The following is a 19,842-nucleotide window of genomic DNA, read 5'->3' as shown; positions in this document are numbered from 1 at the left end:
ATGGCAGTTCTCTCAGCAGGCAGCTGTCTGCTAACCAAGGCATTATTGCAGCTGCTCCCCAGCTCAACTCCCCACTTGGCCAGTTACTATCATACTGTACATCTTTGGTTTTATGTCATTCTGTACTGTAGAACAAATATTTGAGTTAACTTTAACTGCAGCACTCAATTTAAATGAAGCAAATTCTGCATGTTTAATTCAACAAATCTGCACAGCTGATTTTTAAGTTATGATCTATATTGGCATTATCAGATGCAATATGGCTGGAGTCTAAAAATAACCATCGTTTTATTCATCTTGCAAGGACAGACACCCTGTTGAAACATCAGTAGGCTATTCTCCAAACTTCCCAAACGTCCAGCAGAATGACGTGACTCCCATCCTATCAGGATCGAGAATTTCCTCCCTCGCCGTTCTGTCGTCCAATCAGAATGGCTAAAATCGCTTAAGTCCCGCCCATGTGATATGACGCTGACGCGGGCTTCCTGTGGCTTCTGGGCGCTGCTTGGTCCTGCGAACTGTTGCACGACTTGTCTGAAATGTCCGATTTTAGGCAGCAATGACTAACTTAAGTGTTTGGGAAGTAACTTTTGGAACTTAACGACACCTTGCGACGTGTTTGTACAAGTTTAAAAGGATAAAAGAAGAGTTGGAGAAGAACACTGGTCGCTCGGCCCGCTTCTGGAGTAACGTTAATGAATGTGAGTTGTCCAACTAACGTTTAGCTTCGTTATGATTGAGTTATCTTGATGATGTGGGTCTTCAACGAATTTTGTTAGCAAGCAGACTTTACTAATTGACTTAACTGTCTGAAACTTGTCTTCTTGCAACACTTTCCTCTAAATTTGAAAATGAAGATAAGTGGAGTAACTTGGGGAACTCGAATCTTGAGCGTGATGGCGAACAAGCCCACTTGTTTTTAGCAAGTAGCTAGCATTAAAAGTTAGCTAACCTCGGCTAATTGGCTAGTTTATTGCTCTCAGTTAGTTTTGTGGATGAGCCGTGAAACAACATATCTCTACAAGAAAATATTTATAAAAAAGTCTGGTTCTGGTTTTCATAGTTTTAAGGTTTTTACCGAAAGGTGTTTCTTTATTTTCTTGTATTTTTGCGTTATGTTTATTTTTAATCTTAACTATTTTGTTATTCTGCTCTCTATTCTTGATCTGTTATTCTTAAATAAAACTGCATTTTATTGTGTTTTATGGGCTTGTTGTAAAGCACTGTGTAACTGTGGCATTGATGAGCACCCTACATATAAACCTCATTATTATTATTAGTGAGATTATTAACTTCTGAATAGACACACATTTCAAATGGCCCCATCCGTCCTAATGCAGTATAGAAGTTTGCATAGGTTGTTGGATGTGTTTTTAAATTGTCAAAGTGATGCTAACCTGGCCTTTATTTCTCCCATTTATTGTTCCCAGACATCACAGATGGTCTTCACCTGAACTGAAGTGAAGCCACATTTGGCTGTCACCCCGCCGTGGTAAACATGGCAGACAGTTTTTACAAGTTGGAAGATGAAGCGTTCCCCAGCTTCCTCTGCAAGTCCCTGGACAGCACTAGTGGCCGCGCCACACTGGGGAATGTGACATTGGGTTCAGGCCCGGGACTTCCAGTGGCTGCCTCTACAGTGGCTAAAATTAGACCAGGGCCTGACAACAGGTGGGAGCATGCTGCTGCTTTGGACAGATGTGACTTGTTGTAGAAACTAAGGGTGTGACTATACACAAAAGTCACAGTTTTGTATGTACCTCAGTTTTGAAGTCATGGTTCAGTGCGTTTTTTGGTACAGCAGGAAAAAAGAAACCAAACTTAAAAGTATTATTATCATTATTATTAGTATTATGATACTGGAGGATCCTAGGCTCTGGGTTATCTGTATTTGGTATAACTATGAGGCCCTGAATGTGCTACATTACCGGCGATCACTCTGCGTGCGTGTGTACCAGCATGCATAGTAAGATGACTTCATGGTGTGTGCATGGGCTGAACAGACAACATCCAGGCTTTTGCAAAAGTTTTGCTTTGCGAGGGCAGATACTCTGAATTTTAGATTAAGTCTTGCACATGCAATAAGTAAAACAACGCTGCATTCTTTCGATATACACCTACTGAACTGAAAGACTCGTGCTGAAAATTCCCAGTACGCTAATGTATACTGTGACATCCCTAATAGAAACATACTCCTGCATCATTCTCTGAATCATCACACGGGTTGTTGCCTACTGTGAGAGCATGTGTGTTAGTACTATTTATAGCATATAAATGCCATTACTAAAGGACAGATTGATGCAAAAATAGATGGTAAATTACTAAAACAAAGCATTGAAACATGTCAACCAAATATAGACCTGCATAAAGAGGAACTACTCTTTTGTGAATAATAATTTGCTTTAGCCCTTTTAGGTTTTTCCATAAACGTAACAGAAGCAGCACTGAGGATGTTCATACTGAGTTTTGGAGGGCTAATCGTGATACAGAGCTGTTTAGTATGTTAATCAGTTACTTTGTAAAAGTGTCGACGTGTGCTTTTTCTCTACAGAGGAGATCCTGTTGAGGCATCATATCTGGAGGGCAGAGAGCAGAAGCAGGCCAACTCACAATCATCTGTTGGACAACAGCCCAAGTTTGCCCTCAGCTTCAAAGATGACTTGTAAGTGTGCATAACTAAATGTAGTATACATAGCTGATTTATGTTTTGCAATATTGTCTGGAAAAAAAATATTTTAAATCTAACTTTTATATTGCAGTGCTTGTTGACATCTGTTTGCTTTATTTTAACTAATGCAGAAGATTGTCACCTGAAAGCATAAGCCATTCTATAAAATATAATATACATGTATCTCAGTGTACATTTGTTTTTGTGAGTCAGACGATGTTGGTTTAATTAATGAATACTTTTACAATTAGTATGTTGATTTGGCAGAGAAGAGCTCAAGTACAGCCAGTCGTACTAAAAGTAGCAGACAGCCTGATGTTAACGCATAAATATTTAAATGTTATGTATTTGAATGAAGGCATCTTTCTTTATGTGGTCATAATTATTGACATCCCCGTCTGTGTCACAGGGACAATGCAGATGACTTCATTGCAGCCCACCGTCTTTCAGACATGCTGGTGAAAATTAACTTGGATGAGAGTGCATCCAGAAACCAGGGGTCCATGACGGGGCTTCCTATCACACAGATGGGCTCAATCCACGGCCGGCCCACAGAGCTTGGAACAGGTAAATGCGTATGTTTTAGCTTTATAGGTAGTAGTGCAATGCCTCCTTCAAAACGTGTCATTTGTTTAGCCTCCAGTATAGCTCCTTGCAGCTTTCTCTCATTCAGATAAACGTTTTCTAAACCTTTTTGGATGTAGCCTTCTTTTTTTAAAACCTAGTCATTACTAACACTTCGCTATTTTGGACCGGGCTATTTCCTGGAACAAAAACTTTTATTCTGAAAGTTTCCTTGCAGATGCTTGAAATGTTTGCGTTTGCTGCAGTGTACTGTAGCGAGCAACAGAGACTGAGCTGTATCAGGCGGTGAAAAGTTAATAGGGATTCCTTCTGAATATGTTCCACAGTGTGTACTTCTGATGAAAGTAACTCGCTGTTAATAAATGTATCCTGTAGATCTTAAGAGCTTGCACTGCACACTGCACCTCCTTGGGTCCACACACCAAGTGTGAATCTGATTGAATGAATGATTGTTGAGAAAATCAAAGGACAAACGGGCAAACTTCCATTTTAGTAAGATAACCCTGCCAGTACTGCCTGTCCTGAGACGCAGTAAGCCAATTATTTGCTATAATTCACTGAATACTACATGGACACTACGCTCTGATATATTGAAAAGATTGCCACAATGGGAATGAAGAGACATTTTATTTGCACGATACTAATGGACTTCTTTTTGTCTTCTCTAACAGATCTGTCCACAGGGCTTCTGACATTCAGCCAGTTTGGACATAAAGATAATACAGATGCAAAGGTATTATTCTAGGCTCCTTCATACAGCTTCATACCAGTTGGTTGGTTTTTATCTTGCAGGAATTTATAGACCCCAAAAGGCCTAACCTGGCCTGTGTGCATGGCATATTTTTACCCCTAGTTCCTTACAAGATTTTTGGACTTTAAACAATGATTTCTTTGCAAAACTCTCACGTTACATTATGTTCCCCTCTCCTGGGCGATCTGTACATGTTCAGACCTTACCAGCTACAACTGAGGAGGACAGTGTGCAGAGTGAGGGAGTGGACAGTGACCATTTCAGTGGCAGTAACTCTAGCTTCCTGGCAAATGAGAAGCTCATGTCTGTGGACAGCATGAACAGCGATATCACAGGTATGACTGTGATTCATCTGTCTTTTTAGTTTTACTGCATAACATTACATGCTTATTACATTCTGTAGATGTCATGCATCCTTTATAATTTCATTGCATAGTTTAACGTAGATTGCCAAAGCATTTTGTCTTGTCATGGTGTGAGCAAGTGTTTGATTCCCAGATGATGACATTGATTCGAACAACCTGCCTGATGATGAACTGGAGCTGTATTTCAATAAGCTGGTTCCTCCTGCCATGCAGAGAGGAAGAGTGGAGGGACAAGAGATCCCTGCAACAGTAAGACTCTACTGAGACACTTTCTACTTTAACAGCTTGTTTTGTCACGCTTTGCAAGCATTAATAAGCCATTTGAAAACAAATTAATTCTCGACTACGTTTCATTCATTAATACATCAAATTGTTCATAGGGGCTGCCAGGAGCTGTTGATGACATATCAAATCCAAGTTCCACAGAACCAGATCAGTATAGACACTACCTCCTTGATGATTATAATCAGGTGAGCATGGTTACACCCTTACTGGTTTGTCCCCACGATGTGCTTCTTCAGCTCGTGTGGAAAGTCATATAAACATAAGCTTCTTGCTTGAAAATACTGTTCAGTTTCCGTTTTTCCCTTGTTAAAAGGGTTTTTGTGGAGTCATCCTTATCCAAATCAAGTGTAGAGAGTGTTGTACACTGCACAGATCTTAAAGCTGCGAGAGGCGAATTGTGATTTGTGATATTTTTGTTCTATATGAAATAAGTTAAAAATTAATTTAAATTTGACTTGATTTTTGTGTCTCACTGTATCTTGTGTACCTTTTTCACAGGAGGACTTCCGGATGCCTGATGTGCGTCTGGCTGCTACAGGTATGGACTCTTGTCCTGCCAGTGATGAAGACACTGAAGATGAGCTGGAGTCTGCCAGAAGGAACAGCAGTGCTACCAGGACACGGCTGCTGCCCAGCACCTCCAGGCAGCTGGTCAGAAATGGCAAACAATTTTGTTAACAGATTATTTTCTTTTGCTCTTAAATTATTAAGATCAGCCTCAAAAATCTGGTATCAAGTAGCTCTATCCATCTCCTCAAAGTGTTCTCTATTTCTACATGTTGGTACAGGTCGGAGAGAGTAATCGTCCCAGTTTCAGGCCGGGCTTAGAGGGAGGCAGTTCTGATGATGAGGCTTCCAGTGGCCGCGGTGGACCATCTCTGTCTGGGATTGAACACAGACGATCTGCTGAGGGACAAGTCATCAATCCTCCGGTCACAGGTGCAATATACAGCTTCTGTCATTGTCCTTCACTGCCTTATTTATTTCTTTTTTCTTTTTGGTTTTCTGACATATCGAGAGAGCAGGTAAACCAGCCAAAGTAAAAGCATATTAAAGCCTGATATGAGTTCAACAAGGAGCTGAGCATTGACTTTGTCTGACAGGAAAAAAACTGTCTGTCACCTCAAACCTTGTTACTTGTGTCATTGTGTAACTCCAGGGGATGGAGGAGGTGGGGATGGGAGCAGTGGGAGTGAAGAAAGTGGAAATGACGGTGGAGTTTCAACCATCCCTCTCCCAACAACTAATGTCCAGACCACCTATGATGTCCTGCGTGGGCTGGGAATTGTGGGTAGTAGTGCTGTTGGTGAGGATGTGGACGGTGAACAGAATAATCTGCCAGGACATGGAAGGAACAGTATTTCCAGATATACCGAGGTAAGGATGAGGTTCACTTTGGGTGCTTTTCTGCAGTGACAAAGGTTCTTTTTTAAAAAAAATTTTTTGTAGATACACCATTTTGTGACCCTTACATACTTTAGTTTGCTCCCATAATGTGGATCTGCTGCCTGAGTTACATGATGTTTTGCAGATGGGTGACCGCGTGGGTCCTGTTGGAACAGGAGAGGGCAACACTTCTTTTGGGGCATCAGGGGAAACTCAGAGGCTTTCTCCCGTTAACTGGAGCATGGTCCTGGACCGACAGGAGGCATTGGTCAGTACAGATGTGTGACAGCAATAATGACAATATAACAGTCTTCCGTTGGGCATCTTAATCAGGCTATTCTGTGTATCTCATGATATAATATGATACTTTCTTCTATTAATTACTTGACATGAATTTACGTTCCTGTGATGAAGTAATATGATAACTACCCCAAAAAATCTATATTGTATGAGACACCCATCATTGCAAACGTTACAGTTTGTAGTTCGTTTCTAAATGATGTAAAAAAAGTAACTCTGGGAGACCATTCGCAGTCGAACCAGTGAGTGCCCTGGGTGCTTTGTTATTCAAATGTTAGATTTGGGGTGAAGTATCACTTGAAATAGGAACAAAATGTAGTTATTTGAAATAAAAACAGTTTGTCAGCTCTTCAGTCAGTTTCATACCGATGACTGCTGATGACTGTTAGCCTTGACGTTTTTTTTTAATTATATTGGATTAGAAAACTAAGAGCATTTACTGTTTACTGTTGCATAAACAAGTTGTGTAGAACTGCACAGTGAGAACATGGGAATAAAGTAAAGGCTGCTAAGACTGAAATACTAATAAATATGATGAGCTTTTAAGGTTCTGTTTGTCTGTGTGGTTCTGATTTGAATGTCAGGATGCTATGGAGAGCACAGAGACTGGGACTACTATTGACAGACTGTTGGACTCAGTCTACCTGAGGAGTGGAACTGGACCCAGGAGACCTCAAGTCTCAGCAAACCCAACTGTCTCCCACCTCCAAGGCACCCAGGGCAGCTTCCACCTCTCCCAGGTACAACACTTAATATCTATTATATCTAACTATGTTAGCTGTTTGTTCCTAAATATCAGTCTTATTTATGTGCGTACAATGAAAACATAGAAATTCTCATGGCAATCTGGCAATCTTAGTTGGGGTTTGGCTCTGGCTCAACTTCAGACTGGAGAAGGCAACCCTGAATGACAAACAAACAAACCTTTATTATTATGCAGCCTATATACCTTTGTCAACAAACCCCTCCTCAGGTACTGCACCCAGAATGTGATGATGAGGAGGAGGATGATGGAGTGGATGAGCCTGATGGTGCCAGGCCTTCCTTGGGCTTAAGGGGTGGGCCTTGTGGTGACGTGACTGGTTCAGAGGCTTCAGGCAGTGCCAGTGAGGATGATAACAATCCCCTTTCCACCTCCCTGGAACCAAAGTATTTCTCCCAGAGCTTCCACCAGGATCAAGAGGACTCTGATGATGGGTGGAACCATTGCCCAGACAACCTGGAGCAGGAGTTTCAACAAGGTTGGCTTTTTTTTTTTTTAGATCAGACATTTACTGAATTGATCATAGGTAGTCAAACCTAATACTGATTATTATTATTATAGTTGCATGGTTTAATATGTTAACAGTATTGCTTGTCTCTTCAGGTACCAATGCCACTCATAATGTGGTGTACCAGAATGAAAATGGCGAGTGGGTGACGGACCTAGCATATTATTCCTCCTTTGAGAAAGAGGTTGATGGAAAGACCGTGGGCAATATTGGCCAGTTTCAGATGGAGGAGTTTGTTTCTTCCAGTACGTATGAATTCCACACCTCCGCTGTACGACTATGAGATTGTTCTACTGTAGTGTTGTTGTTTGTGCAAAATACAATATTCATTAGATGTTCTTGCTTTTTTTTTTTCCTCCTTTGCAGATGATGCTATGGAAAAGATAGCCAAGGATCAAGAGGAATTTGAGAAGGAACACCAGTTCATGCAGGTACACAGCAGCCCCATTTTTCCTATATGCCTTGATATATATATTTTTTCCTTTCTTTTTCCAGAAAACTGATTTCAGCTTTCAGTTCTGTCCTAATAATCCCCATTTGTTGTGTTACAACGCACAAAAAGTAACCCCAATCTTGGATTATATTTTCATATTAAGATTAACAAACAAATGCATGAGTGAATTGTTTAATGAAATGTGTTATTGCCATGAGAGAAGATCCCAACATACCTGAAACTGTTGTACAGTACGGCCTCTTGTGGTTTACTGTGAGTATTGCTGTTCACACAGGAGGAGAAGATTGAACCAGCCAGTAGCAATAGCACCTTTCACAGTGACTCATCCTGGAAGCTTCCCGCAAGCAGCCACATACTGATGAGGGCTTCCCAGTTATCCTCACAACTTCAACAGGAGGACCAAAGTTATCTGCGACTGTCTTTTGGGCAGTTTATTGGACAACGCTCTGAAGCCCTGGGCTGTCTGGGCAACACTGATGATGTGAATGGGGTTAAACGGGTCAGTAAAACTGCTCAGCAGATAGCTGAGAAGCTCAAGCTGCCAAAGGTTTACTTTTTTTGGCAGGAGATACTTCAGAAATACTTTTGACAGGAACGAAGACATGTTTCAGCACATTTTTTTAGTCACTCTTATAATGTAAAGTTGAGGTTGTATTCATATGAACCTTTTGCTTTAGCTTTTAAAGTCCTCCAAGCTGTGTAGGTAACTGTGATGTGTATTAAAAGCTTGTCTTTCGGTCCTCTAGCCGTCCTTTGGATACATCATAACCTCTCCAGAGAAGCGGGAACCATTTCCCCTAATTCACCCCTCAGAGTTCTCAGCTAGGGACAGTCCTTCTCTTACTGACAACATGGATCTCAGTGAAGCAGACAAGACTCTCAACCCAGGTGTGTGTTCACAGTATTGCAGAGGCTAAAGAATATTTTTTTACGCTGATAGCACTATCTGATCTTTTCTGTGTTTTTGCTTGTTTTAAAATGATTTATACTGTGCTTTTCTGACTATAAAGCACCATCCTCACAAAGAAAGATAACTATAATATATTATTTAAACTGTACTAAAGTGGATGGTGAAATGGTGTGGATGCTCACGTTATCGTTATAGTTGTGTGGACAGCCCTTTACTTATGGTTTTCTCCATCAGAGGACCTCGACAAAACTCTTGAGGCACCAGGTGAAAGGATGTCACCCAAAGGTGATACTGATCCAGAGCCATGTGAACAGGAGGTACAGGATCTTTTCGATATGTTGATATTTGAATATCGTCTTCTGGCCATACATGCACCACTGTGTGGGTTTCTAACATAAAATCACTCCTCCTCTTTAGGACCATGCTATTGCAGCTGCAGTGCCCGACCACAGTGAGGCCTCTGGCTCTGAGTCAAGCCTGGGTAACAAAAGCTGTGTGTCCCCTGAAAATGACAGCAGCCATCTAATGCTGAGTATCAGCACGATTGCTTCAGCCATTGCTGATGCATCCATCAGCACTGACCCATCACAGCTGGCTGCCATGATCATGGAGCTGTCCAAGAGGAGTAGGGCAAGGAATCGACCCGAGTATGCAGGACCTGTTGGACCTGCTGGCAGCTGCACAGAGGAACCACATGCGGATGAAAATGTAAGGCTTTATGTTTTCTCAAATATAACTATTGCATTTAATACTATGTATTTTGAATTGGAATTCACACTGTATTTTCTGGGGTTATAACAAACTGTTTCAATTCAACTTTATTAGAAATGTCTCACAAAAACATACTAAGAATTCTTTGCATGCAGTCCTTTTGTAGAACTTTACAAAGACTCAAATAAAATACTTGAGTCATGATCTGTATTTTTTTTAAGCAGGAAATGAACATTTAAACTATAAAGCGATGTTTTGTCTTCTACATAGATCCTCTCTGAGCCAGATCAGAGTGCTGTTTTGGACACACTGCAGAGAAGCACCTGTGTTGGAGAACTGAGTGCCTTTGACATCGAGAAATACCTGAAAATGGCCAACGTGTCAGGCAGCAGTAATGGATCTGTGGCGCACACTACCTTTGATCTGACTGGCTGGGCTGACAACTTCAGCAGCTCTCAAAGGAACCTGCAGGCAGGATATCTGGAGCAACAGGGGAGCTCAGCTCAGCGACTGGATAGTGAGACTCAACAGAAGCCCACAAGTACCAAAACTGAGCTGAAAGACAGACGAGGGGAGACAACATTAAACAACAGTTTATCTGCAGTATCCCTTTCACGTCCATTATCTCCAGGTCACAAGAGTGACTCAAAAAGAAGCTCTATTCCTCGTCCGCGTACGTCTTGCAGCTCTGCCCGAAGATCTGTGGGTTCAGGGCAAGCTTCTTCTCTAAAGCCCCCTGCAGCCAAAATGGCCGCATGTGATAATTCTGTTTCTCCTGCAAACAAGATTTGTGGTTCCTCAGGCAGGACCCTCACAGAAAATGGAATCATGCCAGGAGAGCTGAACTCACAGGCATCCAACAATGTTAGGTCATCCTTCGAAACAACACAAAATACAGATAAGAGCTCTGCTGCCTCACCTGTTTTGCCAAGAACGTCACCAGACTGGAGGAAAGGGCAGTCGGGCCTGCCTTGTTTTAAAGGTTCCTCTCCTCCGCCACAGAGGGTGAGGAGTGCAGGACAGCAGCAGCAGGACAGACCCAATAGTTCTCCAGAGAAGAGACCACCGCTCAGGAATATCATGCCTGCTCCACTACCTCATGGTTATGTGGAGAAGCATGTTGGCTTCTCCAGCCAAAACACCCAGCCTCCACTAGACCCAACAGCTGGTGAGTGAATGCCAGAAATATTTCTCCGGATTTAAACACGACACATGCAACAGTTGTCTGGACAGTCGTCGGCCTTATTCAACCTTTAGAGATCAGCAGCAATTGCATTGTACGTGATTAGAAGGCGGACATTATGAACGTGTAAGTTAATAATACTTTTGTTTGTCAGAACTGCTGAAGGGTTTCTCTGAGCCCTGTGTGGAGGAGACGCAGTGCAACTTTAGACCGTCCACCTCTCCACTTACTCACTCCTCTCCAAGTCAGACCTCATTTCCCAGTGCTAATAGGTAATGTATCACACATTGTCTCTATAAATCTATTGGTAGTTTTTGTTCAAATTAAAATTCCACCCAAATTGATAGAATATAGTTCACAAGAAAGGAACTGCCATATTAATTTCAAATATTTACTCTTTTGTCCTGTTGGGTATATTTTTATGTGTCTGTTGTGTACCTGCTGACAGACACAGGACATTTTCATTTTGAGTAATTATTTCTTTTATCACTTGGTTCCTATGTTGTGTTGTCTTCCCAGCATGCTGTCGCCTGCATCGTCCAGTGGGGGTCTGGCAGACAAACGTCCAGGTCTTGACCTCTCTCCTCAGTCTACCTGCTCCAGTCCTAGTCTCAGCAGGCTCACATACATCTCAATGAATGATGGCACTGTCGTACCTACTCCTGAGAGGCAAAAGGTACTGTGAGACATAATCGGGTAACCTCAGCTGCAACAGCAATGTCACGCAAGACATGAAGGTCTGTGAAATGAATGTTGCGTAGCCAGGTCACTATCATGGGGCATTCCAGTGCTGCAGACCTACTAATGCCATTGGTAAAAAATCACCCTTCAAAAATGAAATGCTTGATCTGACATATATAAGATGAAGTGGTTCTTTGTTTTTTGGTGTCAGTTGAGTTGTTGGTGGAATGGTTGAAGTTGTGTATTAATCACGAGTGTATTATTTATTGTTGCCGGTTGTTTTGCCCTTCACAGAATAATTGTACCATGGCGCTGAGCACCACCATCATCAGATTTAGTCCAACTCCACCTGTGGAACCAGATGCACAGTCTAACCTCGATACTCTTTGCCTGCCCAAAAGCCTGGACCAGGTGCAACCACAGCATTCAAAAAGTCTGGACCCACTACCACAGCAGTGTAAAAGCCCAGAACTATCATGTAATGGTTCCGCTTTGAGCTGCACTCGCAGCCAGAGTGAATGTAACCATCACTGCCAAGGGGAAAGAGCTGGTAACCTCTCGGCAGGTTGCAGGAACCACAAACACCTCTCCGAGTCCAATGTTAGACAGCTCACTAAAGTGGACTCAGGCTATTGCAGCAATGTGAACATTCAGCAAACTAGCAGCAGTGCAGCTTCTCAGAGCTCCCAGCAATGGGGAGCCGCTAGCTCGGTGTCACCGTCTGTGTATGCTGGTGGCCTTGGCATGCCTCCATCCTTCTCATCAGAGGGACCTCACTATATGCCCATCTCCAGCTTTAAGCCCCAATGTGCTGGTTTGACTGACCTTCCTCACCAAGGAGATATACAGTCCCTTCTCGCTGGACGCTCTCTCTTCAACTCTCAGCTGGCTCAGCAGTATTTGGGACCTGAGGCTCCATTACATCCTGGTGCTTATCATGTGGGAACAACAGGAAATGGACTCTTCAGTGTGTCCTCTACAGGTATGTTCTTTTTGCTTTCATAATAAAAGGTGTTGAACTATGTCTGGCAATGTTTTTCAGAATATTCTACCATTTTTTCAAACAAGTAATTATTCAACATTATTGTTAAAGCCATAAAATATGCTTGTCAGATTGATTCAGTGGGACATGTCCATCCCACAACAGGTCCTCTGGGGATTTCTGGGGCTGCTGGGTCGCATCACCTCACAAGACCCCATCAAAGCCAACAGGACATGGGAATAATGGGAAAACCCTACAGTCAATATGGTGCAGAGCCACTGGTAGCAGGTGTTCTTGAGGAACTGAGAGGTAGCATTGGTCTTGTTTATAAGATATTTACATTCCTTGACCCATTTTAAGATACTGTGAAAACTCTAATAATTGTCTGATCCCACTCTAGTTAATTCTAGACTGTCTTTTTGTTAATATTCTTCTTCTGGTTCTGTAATTACCATTTCAGAATCAGAATCAGAATTCTTTTATTTGTCATTGAGCACGAAGCACAACGAAATTGAAATAGAAGCAGCAGCTCTCATGGACAGTGCAAAAACAACGGAAAGGTGCAAAAGGACAGAATGTGCAAAGATGTAAATAGTGCCAAAGAAATTAAATAGACTGTACAGAATAAAGAAATATATACAAACATATATATAAAAAAATAATTTCCAACAGCAGAGGCGATGGTGTTGCTGCTCATCAAAAGTTACATAGTCTTACTTTAACTAATCATATCGGTGGGCAGCAGTCTGTCGGAAATGAGGCGATAATCATTTATATGTGCCTAGCAGAAAATTCCAACAGGCAATTTAACATTGAATCTTTAATTGCTGCAATCGATTATAGTGTTTAAGTCTTTGCATCTCATTGTCTTCACTTACATTCGGTACATTACTTGCCTCTTCTGCATGGAGGGACAGCATTTCCCTGAATCAGCTATCCCCTTTCCACTGTCATCCTCAGGCCAAGTGGTGGTGCCAGAGGAACTGCGGTTCCCTCACGCCTGCTGTGTAGGCATCGCCTCACAGACCTCCCTCAGCCTCTTCAACCCCTCTGAGAGGTGGCAGCAAGTGTCGATCACTGTCAGCAGCCTGGCCATTGATGGGGAGAAGGTGAGCAGAAAGCACAGAGTGGTGACTACATGTTTACAGTGTCAAAGCACATATCATGCAAAAACTGTTTTCAAAATGATGTTCAAAACCACTGCAATGTCACTTTGTGCCTAAAAACCAAATGTGTCACTATAAAATATCAGGCTAAACCAGCTGATAACACTCATTCAGTGAGCACTCTTTACTTTTTATCTTTTGATGCCGATCCTTACAGGTGGATAGCTTGCCGTATCAGTGGCTTATAGTGAAGAACAAGACGATCATTGGCCCGAAGAGTACAGAGGAGCAGAAGGTGTTGTTCATCCCTCCACAAGCTGGTGTCTACCAGTGTGTCCTCTCTGTTTGCTCCTGGCCTGCATCCGCTGAGACCGAGACTGCTGCCAGGGCCAGTATCTTTGCTAAAAGGGTGCTGCTGGTTGCCATAGCAGAGAATCCTGCACTCGAGGTGAAGGCCCCAAGTTCAAATATCACACACTTTACCAGAGACAATCTGCTACATAAGAAAAGTAAATAATAAAATACTAGAAGATCAAGATGTACAGAGATGTAGAATTGCTTTACTGAGTGACCCATTAATTAAATGTGGTGCAGGCTACATATGACAGGACCTGAAATTCCCTTTGATTCACAGGTTGAAGTAAGCAAGTCTGGCTGTCTGGATTTTGGAGACCTTACAGCAGGCAGTGCCAAATCCCTTCCTCTCAAACTGCTCAACAGGACTCATGCCACAGTGCCCATCCGTCTGGTCATCAGCGCAGTACGTCTATATAGTATATTTCTACATATTCTCAGACTGCTTGCAAACGCACACATACTGATCCACAGCAGTGATGCAGTGACCTCTAGTGGTATTTATGTGATGCCTACATGAAGCAGCTATGTAATCCTAAAACACAGGTGTACATTTAAATGCTGCTTCTGAGGGCTAAGCTGTAGGCTTTAAGACAATATGTGACCCTTTGGAAATAATGTGCCTTTAGCTTTTACTCTGTCAGCAGCTCAGATGAGATTTAAATTTTAAGATGTTTTGACATTATCGAGGGCAGAAAAGTATGGCTGCTATCTCCTTACAGTTAGATTGTTTAGGTAAACATTAAGAGTTATTTAAAAGTCAGTGGGTGTAGTTTGTCCTAAATTATCTTTCTAAATTGGGAGGTGGCTGCTTGAAAACAGCAAAAACACTGCAGTGAACATAATAACTAGTATCTGAGTGGCTCATATTTTTCATCTCGTTCTCCAGAACGCCGCAGCATGGCGATGCTTCACCTTTTCCAAGCAGCCTGTTCCCATGACATCTGAGGCAACACAGCAGGCTGGACACATGAACCCAGTGTCCTCTCCCTCTGTGATGAATCACGTGATGCATGCCAGCTACGGAGAGGTTAGAACTGCCAAAATCATTACAGCCTTACTCAGCATCTTGGTCGCTTGTTGCAGTTCTTTTATGCTGCATGTTTTAGTTTGATAATTTTTTGTTAAGCTTGCTGATGTAATGGTAGTATTCACCAAGTGGTTCAATTTTTGATTTAACCTTTGAAAGAGAGGCATGTCTTTAAGATATTATTGGTAACAAAGTTTCAGACATCCAATCTGATTCTCACCTAATGAGCAGTAAAACTGGTTTTATCAATTTTCTTTTTCTAGAATCCAGAGAGCTTCATGGTCTGGGTTCACTTCAAGGCCCCTCAGAAGTTCACAGTTTCTTCAGGTAATCAAACTGGATTGAATAATAATAGCCCCTTATGGGTTTTAACTGTAAGCAGTGGGATGTGTTAACTCATAATAATGTAAGTGAGATGTATTACATTTTTTACGTTTGCATTTACATTTTCCAGATCAAGTAAATTTGCTAAACCCAGTTATTTTCTGTTCTCTAACTCTTCATGGTTGTGCTCATCAGGAGAGCTCGGAGCGGCTGATGAGTACAGCGCTCGGGTAGACATTGAAGTGGACTCTCCAGGTCCGAGTCATGTCATCAGCAGTATTCCCCTCATGGCCAGGTCGGGAACTGCAAGAGTCCATGCTCCTAAAGACCTGCAGGTACTCAAACTGAAAAAAAAAAAAAAAGCGCCATACAGCAGACTGATAGTGAATTTTAGATGATTGAAAATGGATAATTTAGCTAATAAATTACGTCAAATATCTTTGTTGTCCATCTAAAGGGACTTGCAGGTTATTGTGTCTCCTTGTATGCTCAAACCAGCCAGTCCTATATTTAGCCATTCAGTCATACACTTTCAAAGCTGATTAAACTTAAATGTGAGACGGCCCTAGCCATGGAGAGTAATTGTAACACAATGAGTCACACCAGTGCACAAAAGACTATTCTGGTTGGTGAGTCATGGTGACCATTTGAGCAGCTTACATAGCAGCAAGCACATGAAGAGTGAGCCATGAATTCGCACACCACTTTTTTTTTAGCTCCCATTCTTGCTGTGTTGTCTGATGTTCCACGGTGCATTTAAAGTCTATCTTTCTGCAGATTAAAATCAAATTTTGTAAGACAGAGAAAATGAATTTCTGGGTCAATCATGAATACATTACATTTTATTTGATGCAAACTTTGACAGAAAACTACTTGTTTTATCAACATGTTTCATATCTTCTGCAATGTTTTTTGGTCTTTTGTAGCATTGGTACTCAACTGTTTTTATTTTTTTTGTGTGCTACCTTTGTCTAGACTGTCAGTCTCTCTGCTCCACTGGGTAAATCTAGTCAACAGATGCTGCCATTAAAGAATGCAGGAAACATTGACGTGCAGCTGAAACTCAAGGTAATTCTGACCTTTACTTTTCTTATTAGATCTGGGGTTTGGGTAAGCCTCTGTGACATTTTGGGCTCAGACTATGGCACATACAGTGGGGATTCATTGATATTTTGCTCCTGTTTTTCTTCTTTTTTCAATTTTTACCTTCCCCCTGTCCTCCTCCTCTCACTTCTTTTGTTTGCTGTCTGTCTAACTTTGTGTCTTCTTGTTTCTCCCTGATCCCAATTCTCTCTTTTTTTTTTTTTCTCCTGGTTCCCCCGTTTTTGCCTCACCTACCATATTTTCTCTACTCCATCACTGCCATCCCATCTATTGCTTCTCCATTTCTTTCCCCTTGTTGTTCCCCAACATTAAACCCACTATTTTGCCATTTCATTCTTATTTTTTCCCTTTTCCTCCCACTTTTCTTCCCTCTTTTTCACCCCTGTTTATAGCGCAGTGATGCTGAAGATAGTTTCTCTGTGACACCTGATGAACTGTCCCTGAGAGTAGGAGAGGAGCAAGGCATCGTGGTCTCCTTCAAAGCACAGGGCAGCAGGAAATACAGGGAAAGGTATGCAAACACTTATCCCATACATGTGCTTGGTATTGTGCAGTAACCACATTTTGTAAAAGCCCTGTAAATGATAAACCAGATCCATCTATCCATCCCATAATGTGAGACAGATATTAGAGAAACCCACTTGAAAAGTAGATTATTTGTATAATAGAGACACCTAATGCATACATCTACTTGATGTGTCAAGTAGTTGAATGTCTTAGTGTGGAGATTATAGTAACTAGTTTACTACAACAGTGATGCTACACATCCTGCATCCCTGGTGTGTCACAGTTTGGAGGTAAAAGTACTTTGAATATGGAGTAACAGAAAATGACATCAATGTTTTCATTTTATCAAACTTCTGTCAGAGATGAAGGTGACCAGATGAAGTTCTTCCAGTTAATTTCAAGTGTTTGGGTAATTTGGTAACAAAAACCTATTCACCTATTTTTAACTCTTTAAGTTAAGTTAACTTTAAGTTTTTTGCAGTTCACGAATAAACCTATTTACTGTTTCTTCAACATTTAATTGGTGTTTTTATTATGCCACAAACAGCTAACAAGAAGTAAAGTGATACTTTTTTGATTTTGGGATGGTTAAAACTGTATTTTGGGACAATTTGGGACTGTGGTGGGAAAAGAATATTTTGGGTGGGTCCTAGGTTCTGTAAATGTAGTGTATATATATAACCATTGCTGTTTTTTTTTTTTGATCATACCATATTCAAACATACTAATGAATTTAGATTTATTGTACTTGGTATGATCCCACTGAAGTAATCCTCTGAGTAAGGTTGCAATTTGGGTTAAGCGTTCAAAAGCATCAGGCTTTAGTTACATCCTTGAATATAATATAGATATAATTGGGATTAAGTTGGTTGTGCTTGTTGTGTTACAGCCTGCTCACCATCTTGGTGCTGCCATTAGGTCCTCAGTATGAGGTCACCCTGAGAGGAGAAGTTGTCCCAGAGGGCTCTGGGAAACCTGCCATTCCCTCTGCTGCTGTCTTTGGTCCTGGTGCGGCCAGTGATGTTCCACCAATTCTCTCTAACAAACAGTTTGTGGCCTGGGGAGGGGTTACTCTGGGACGAGCTGTGTAAGCAACATTTCAGTTTTTTCATTAATTTCACTTTTACTCGGTTACAGGAAAAAACACTTTATAGGTATCAGGTATTCATTGGAAAGTAATCAATAAGGAGGCCTGGTGGCTCACCTTATTCTATTAAGGCTTGTATAATGTTATTCATGAGGAGGGACAGAGGGTGTCTATAGGGAGTGTTATTCCTCAGAAGCCATTTCAACATAATACACAATTTATTTACACTCATTGAAGGGAGATAAAGTACAGAGAGCAGTAAGAAAGCTAAATCCCCCACAGGACAGATGCATTCTTTGAAGGTGTAACTTAATCCTGGTTTGACTTGGCTATTCTACACAAATTTAGACATTGAGATTATGACTCTCAATTTCAAAGCAAAGTTTGGCAAAGGCATCGAGTTTTACACAGAACTCCTCTACATCGACTGTTATCACATAACCAGCAGCTGCTATTGTTTTTCAGCCAACAGAAGCTGGTTCTAAGGAACAACTCGGCCAATTCCACGCAGCAGCTACGGCTGCTTATTCGTGGTCAAGACCAGGACTGTTTTCAGGTAGATCGTAATATTCACATCCTGTTTTTGTGATTTGACATCTTGTGTTCATTAATAGGAACAAAGATGTTTTTTATTTAATCAGTTTTTTCTTTGTTTGTTAAATCATTTGGATAAAAATTGGATTGCAGAAACATGGAGCTAAATCATATCCAGAAGAGTCCTAAGATGAATACATTGACATTGTCTAACCCATGATGGATAATTAAAGGGGAAAAAAGATTCAGCAGATGCACAGATGTCCCCTTTCTCATTCTATACATTCCTCTTTAATGTCAAAACCTGTCACCTGGAAATTCAGGTGTGTTTTATTACGTTAATGTGTCCTTGAGCCTTTAGCCTCAAACAGAGATGAGGAGCAGGCTGCAGAGGTCCGCCAAGGTCCCTTCTGAACTCCACAGCTCCAGATGTTTTTCATTTCATTTAATGTTCTTAGTCTTTAGCCCTATTCAACACCCTCAAGTGACGCCATTTGAAGGGATTTATCAGACCTCACACAGCTGCCACAGTACAGAGGTTATTCGATCGACAGAAAATTAACCTGCAACTGTTTTGAAAATCAAATAATTCTTTCTTTTACATTTCAAGTAGAAATGTCAAATTCTGGTTCCGTAATGTGAGAATTTAATTCTTTACTGTTTTATATTATTGTAAATTGAATATCTTTGTGTTTTCGACAGCTCATGTAACAAAACCAAACATTTGGAGGTGTCCAATAAACAATTAATTGATTAATCGAGAAAATAATCAGCAGATTAATTGATAATGAATACAATAGTAGGCTAGTTGCAGCCCTAAAATGCAGTAGGACTGACTTTCTCCTTGCATTCTCCCATTTCTTGTCCAATAAAAGAGAAAAGCTCTAAAACCATAATAGATGGACTAATCACTTAAGGAACGTCTACATTGTTCAAATGTGAAGTTTCTGAACTTGTTTCTCTCTCAGCTCCAGAGTATGTTCAGTCCAGAGGAGCGTCTGACCCGACACGGGGAGCTGTCCATTCGTCCGAGAGAGGACGTGACTGTCCACCTGCTCTTTGCTCCCACCAGGGTGGCCTGCATGCTGGCAAAGCTGGAGATCAAACAGTCTGGAGTTCGGCCCTCACAGCCAGGGGTCAAATTCACTGTGAGGATGTGTGACCGTTCTTCTCCTGCATTGCTCTGTGGTCACCCATCACTTTGCATTTCTCCCTCTTATCCTCTTTACATCCTCAGTGCTTTTCATGGTCTTGTGTTTATTAA

At 41.5% G+C, this 19,842-nt stretch overlaps 1 protein-coding gene across 2 annotated transcripts in view; it reads left to right on the top strand.

Moving 5' to 3' along the window:
- Positions 1-654: 654 nt before the first annotated feature.
- cep192 (centrosomal protein 192) overlaps positions 655-19,842 on the top strand; it is a 31,327-nt gene continuing 12,139 nt past the window's right edge. For both annotated transcript variants that reach the window (XM_070834985.1, XM_070834984.1), the window contains exons 1-36: positions 655-701; positions 1,431-1,671; positions 2,552-2,662; positions 3,078-3,235; positions 3,925-3,986; positions 4,204-4,339; positions 4,503-4,618; positions 4,750-4,839; positions 5,153-5,305; positions 5,443-5,593; positions 5,814-6,031; positions 6,186-6,308; positions 6,925-7,080; positions 7,314-7,581; positions 7,707-7,856; positions 7,978-8,042; positions 8,340-8,564; positions 8,812-8,953; positions 9,210-9,292; positions 9,393-9,683; positions 9,957-10,854; positions 11,024-11,141; positions 11,389-11,545; positions 11,845-12,532; positions 12,698-12,841; positions 13,493-13,641; positions 13,856-14,086; positions 14,273-14,398; positions 14,882-15,022; positions 15,286-15,349; positions 15,542-15,681; positions 16,322-16,414; positions 16,843-16,961; positions 17,847-18,044; positions 18,510-18,600; positions 19,547-19,726. In XM_070834985.1, the coding sequence (XP_070691086.1) occupies positions 1,499-1,671; positions 2,552-2,662; positions 3,078-3,235; positions 3,925-3,986; positions 4,204-4,339; positions 4,503-4,618; positions 4,750-4,839; positions 5,153-5,305; positions 5,443-5,593; positions 5,814-6,031; positions 6,186-6,308; positions 6,925-7,080; positions 7,314-7,581; positions 7,707-7,856; positions 7,978-8,042; positions 8,340-8,564; positions 8,812-8,953; positions 9,210-9,292; positions 9,393-9,683; positions 9,957-10,854; positions 11,024-11,141; positions 11,389-11,545; positions 11,845-12,532; positions 12,698-12,841; positions 13,493-13,641; positions 13,856-14,086; positions 14,273-14,398; positions 14,882-15,022; positions 15,286-15,349; positions 15,542-15,681; positions 16,322-16,414; positions 16,843-16,961; positions 17,847-18,044; positions 18,510-18,600; positions 19,547-19,726 (6,408 nt within the window). In that variant the 5' untranslated portion in view covers positions 655-701; positions 1,431-1,498. The remainder of the gene's footprint in view (positions 702-1,430; positions 1,672-2,551; positions 2,663-3,077; positions 3,236-3,924; positions 3,987-4,203; positions 4,340-4,502; positions 4,619-4,749; positions 4,840-5,152; positions 5,306-5,442; positions 5,594-5,813; positions 6,032-6,185; positions 6,309-6,924; positions 7,081-7,313; positions 7,582-7,706; positions 7,857-7,977; positions 8,043-8,339; positions 8,565-8,811; positions 8,954-9,209; positions 9,293-9,392; positions 9,684-9,956; positions 10,855-11,023; positions 11,142-11,388; positions 11,546-11,844; positions 12,533-12,697; positions 12,842-13,492; positions 13,642-13,855; positions 14,087-14,272; positions 14,399-14,881; positions 15,023-15,285; positions 15,350-15,541; positions 15,682-16,321; positions 16,415-16,842; positions 16,962-17,846; positions 18,045-18,509; positions 18,601-19,546; positions 19,727-19,842) is intronic.

Source organism: Pempheris klunzingeri, chromosome 8 (assembly GCF_042242105.1).
Source record: "Pempheris klunzingeri isolate RE-2024b chromosome 8, fPemKlu1.hap1, whole genome shotgun sequence".
NCBI lineage: Eukaryota > Metazoa > Chordata > Actinopteri > Acropomatiformes > Pempheridae > Pempheris > Pempheris klunzingeri.
This window is presented reverse-complemented; position numbering and strand designations above follow the sequence as displayed.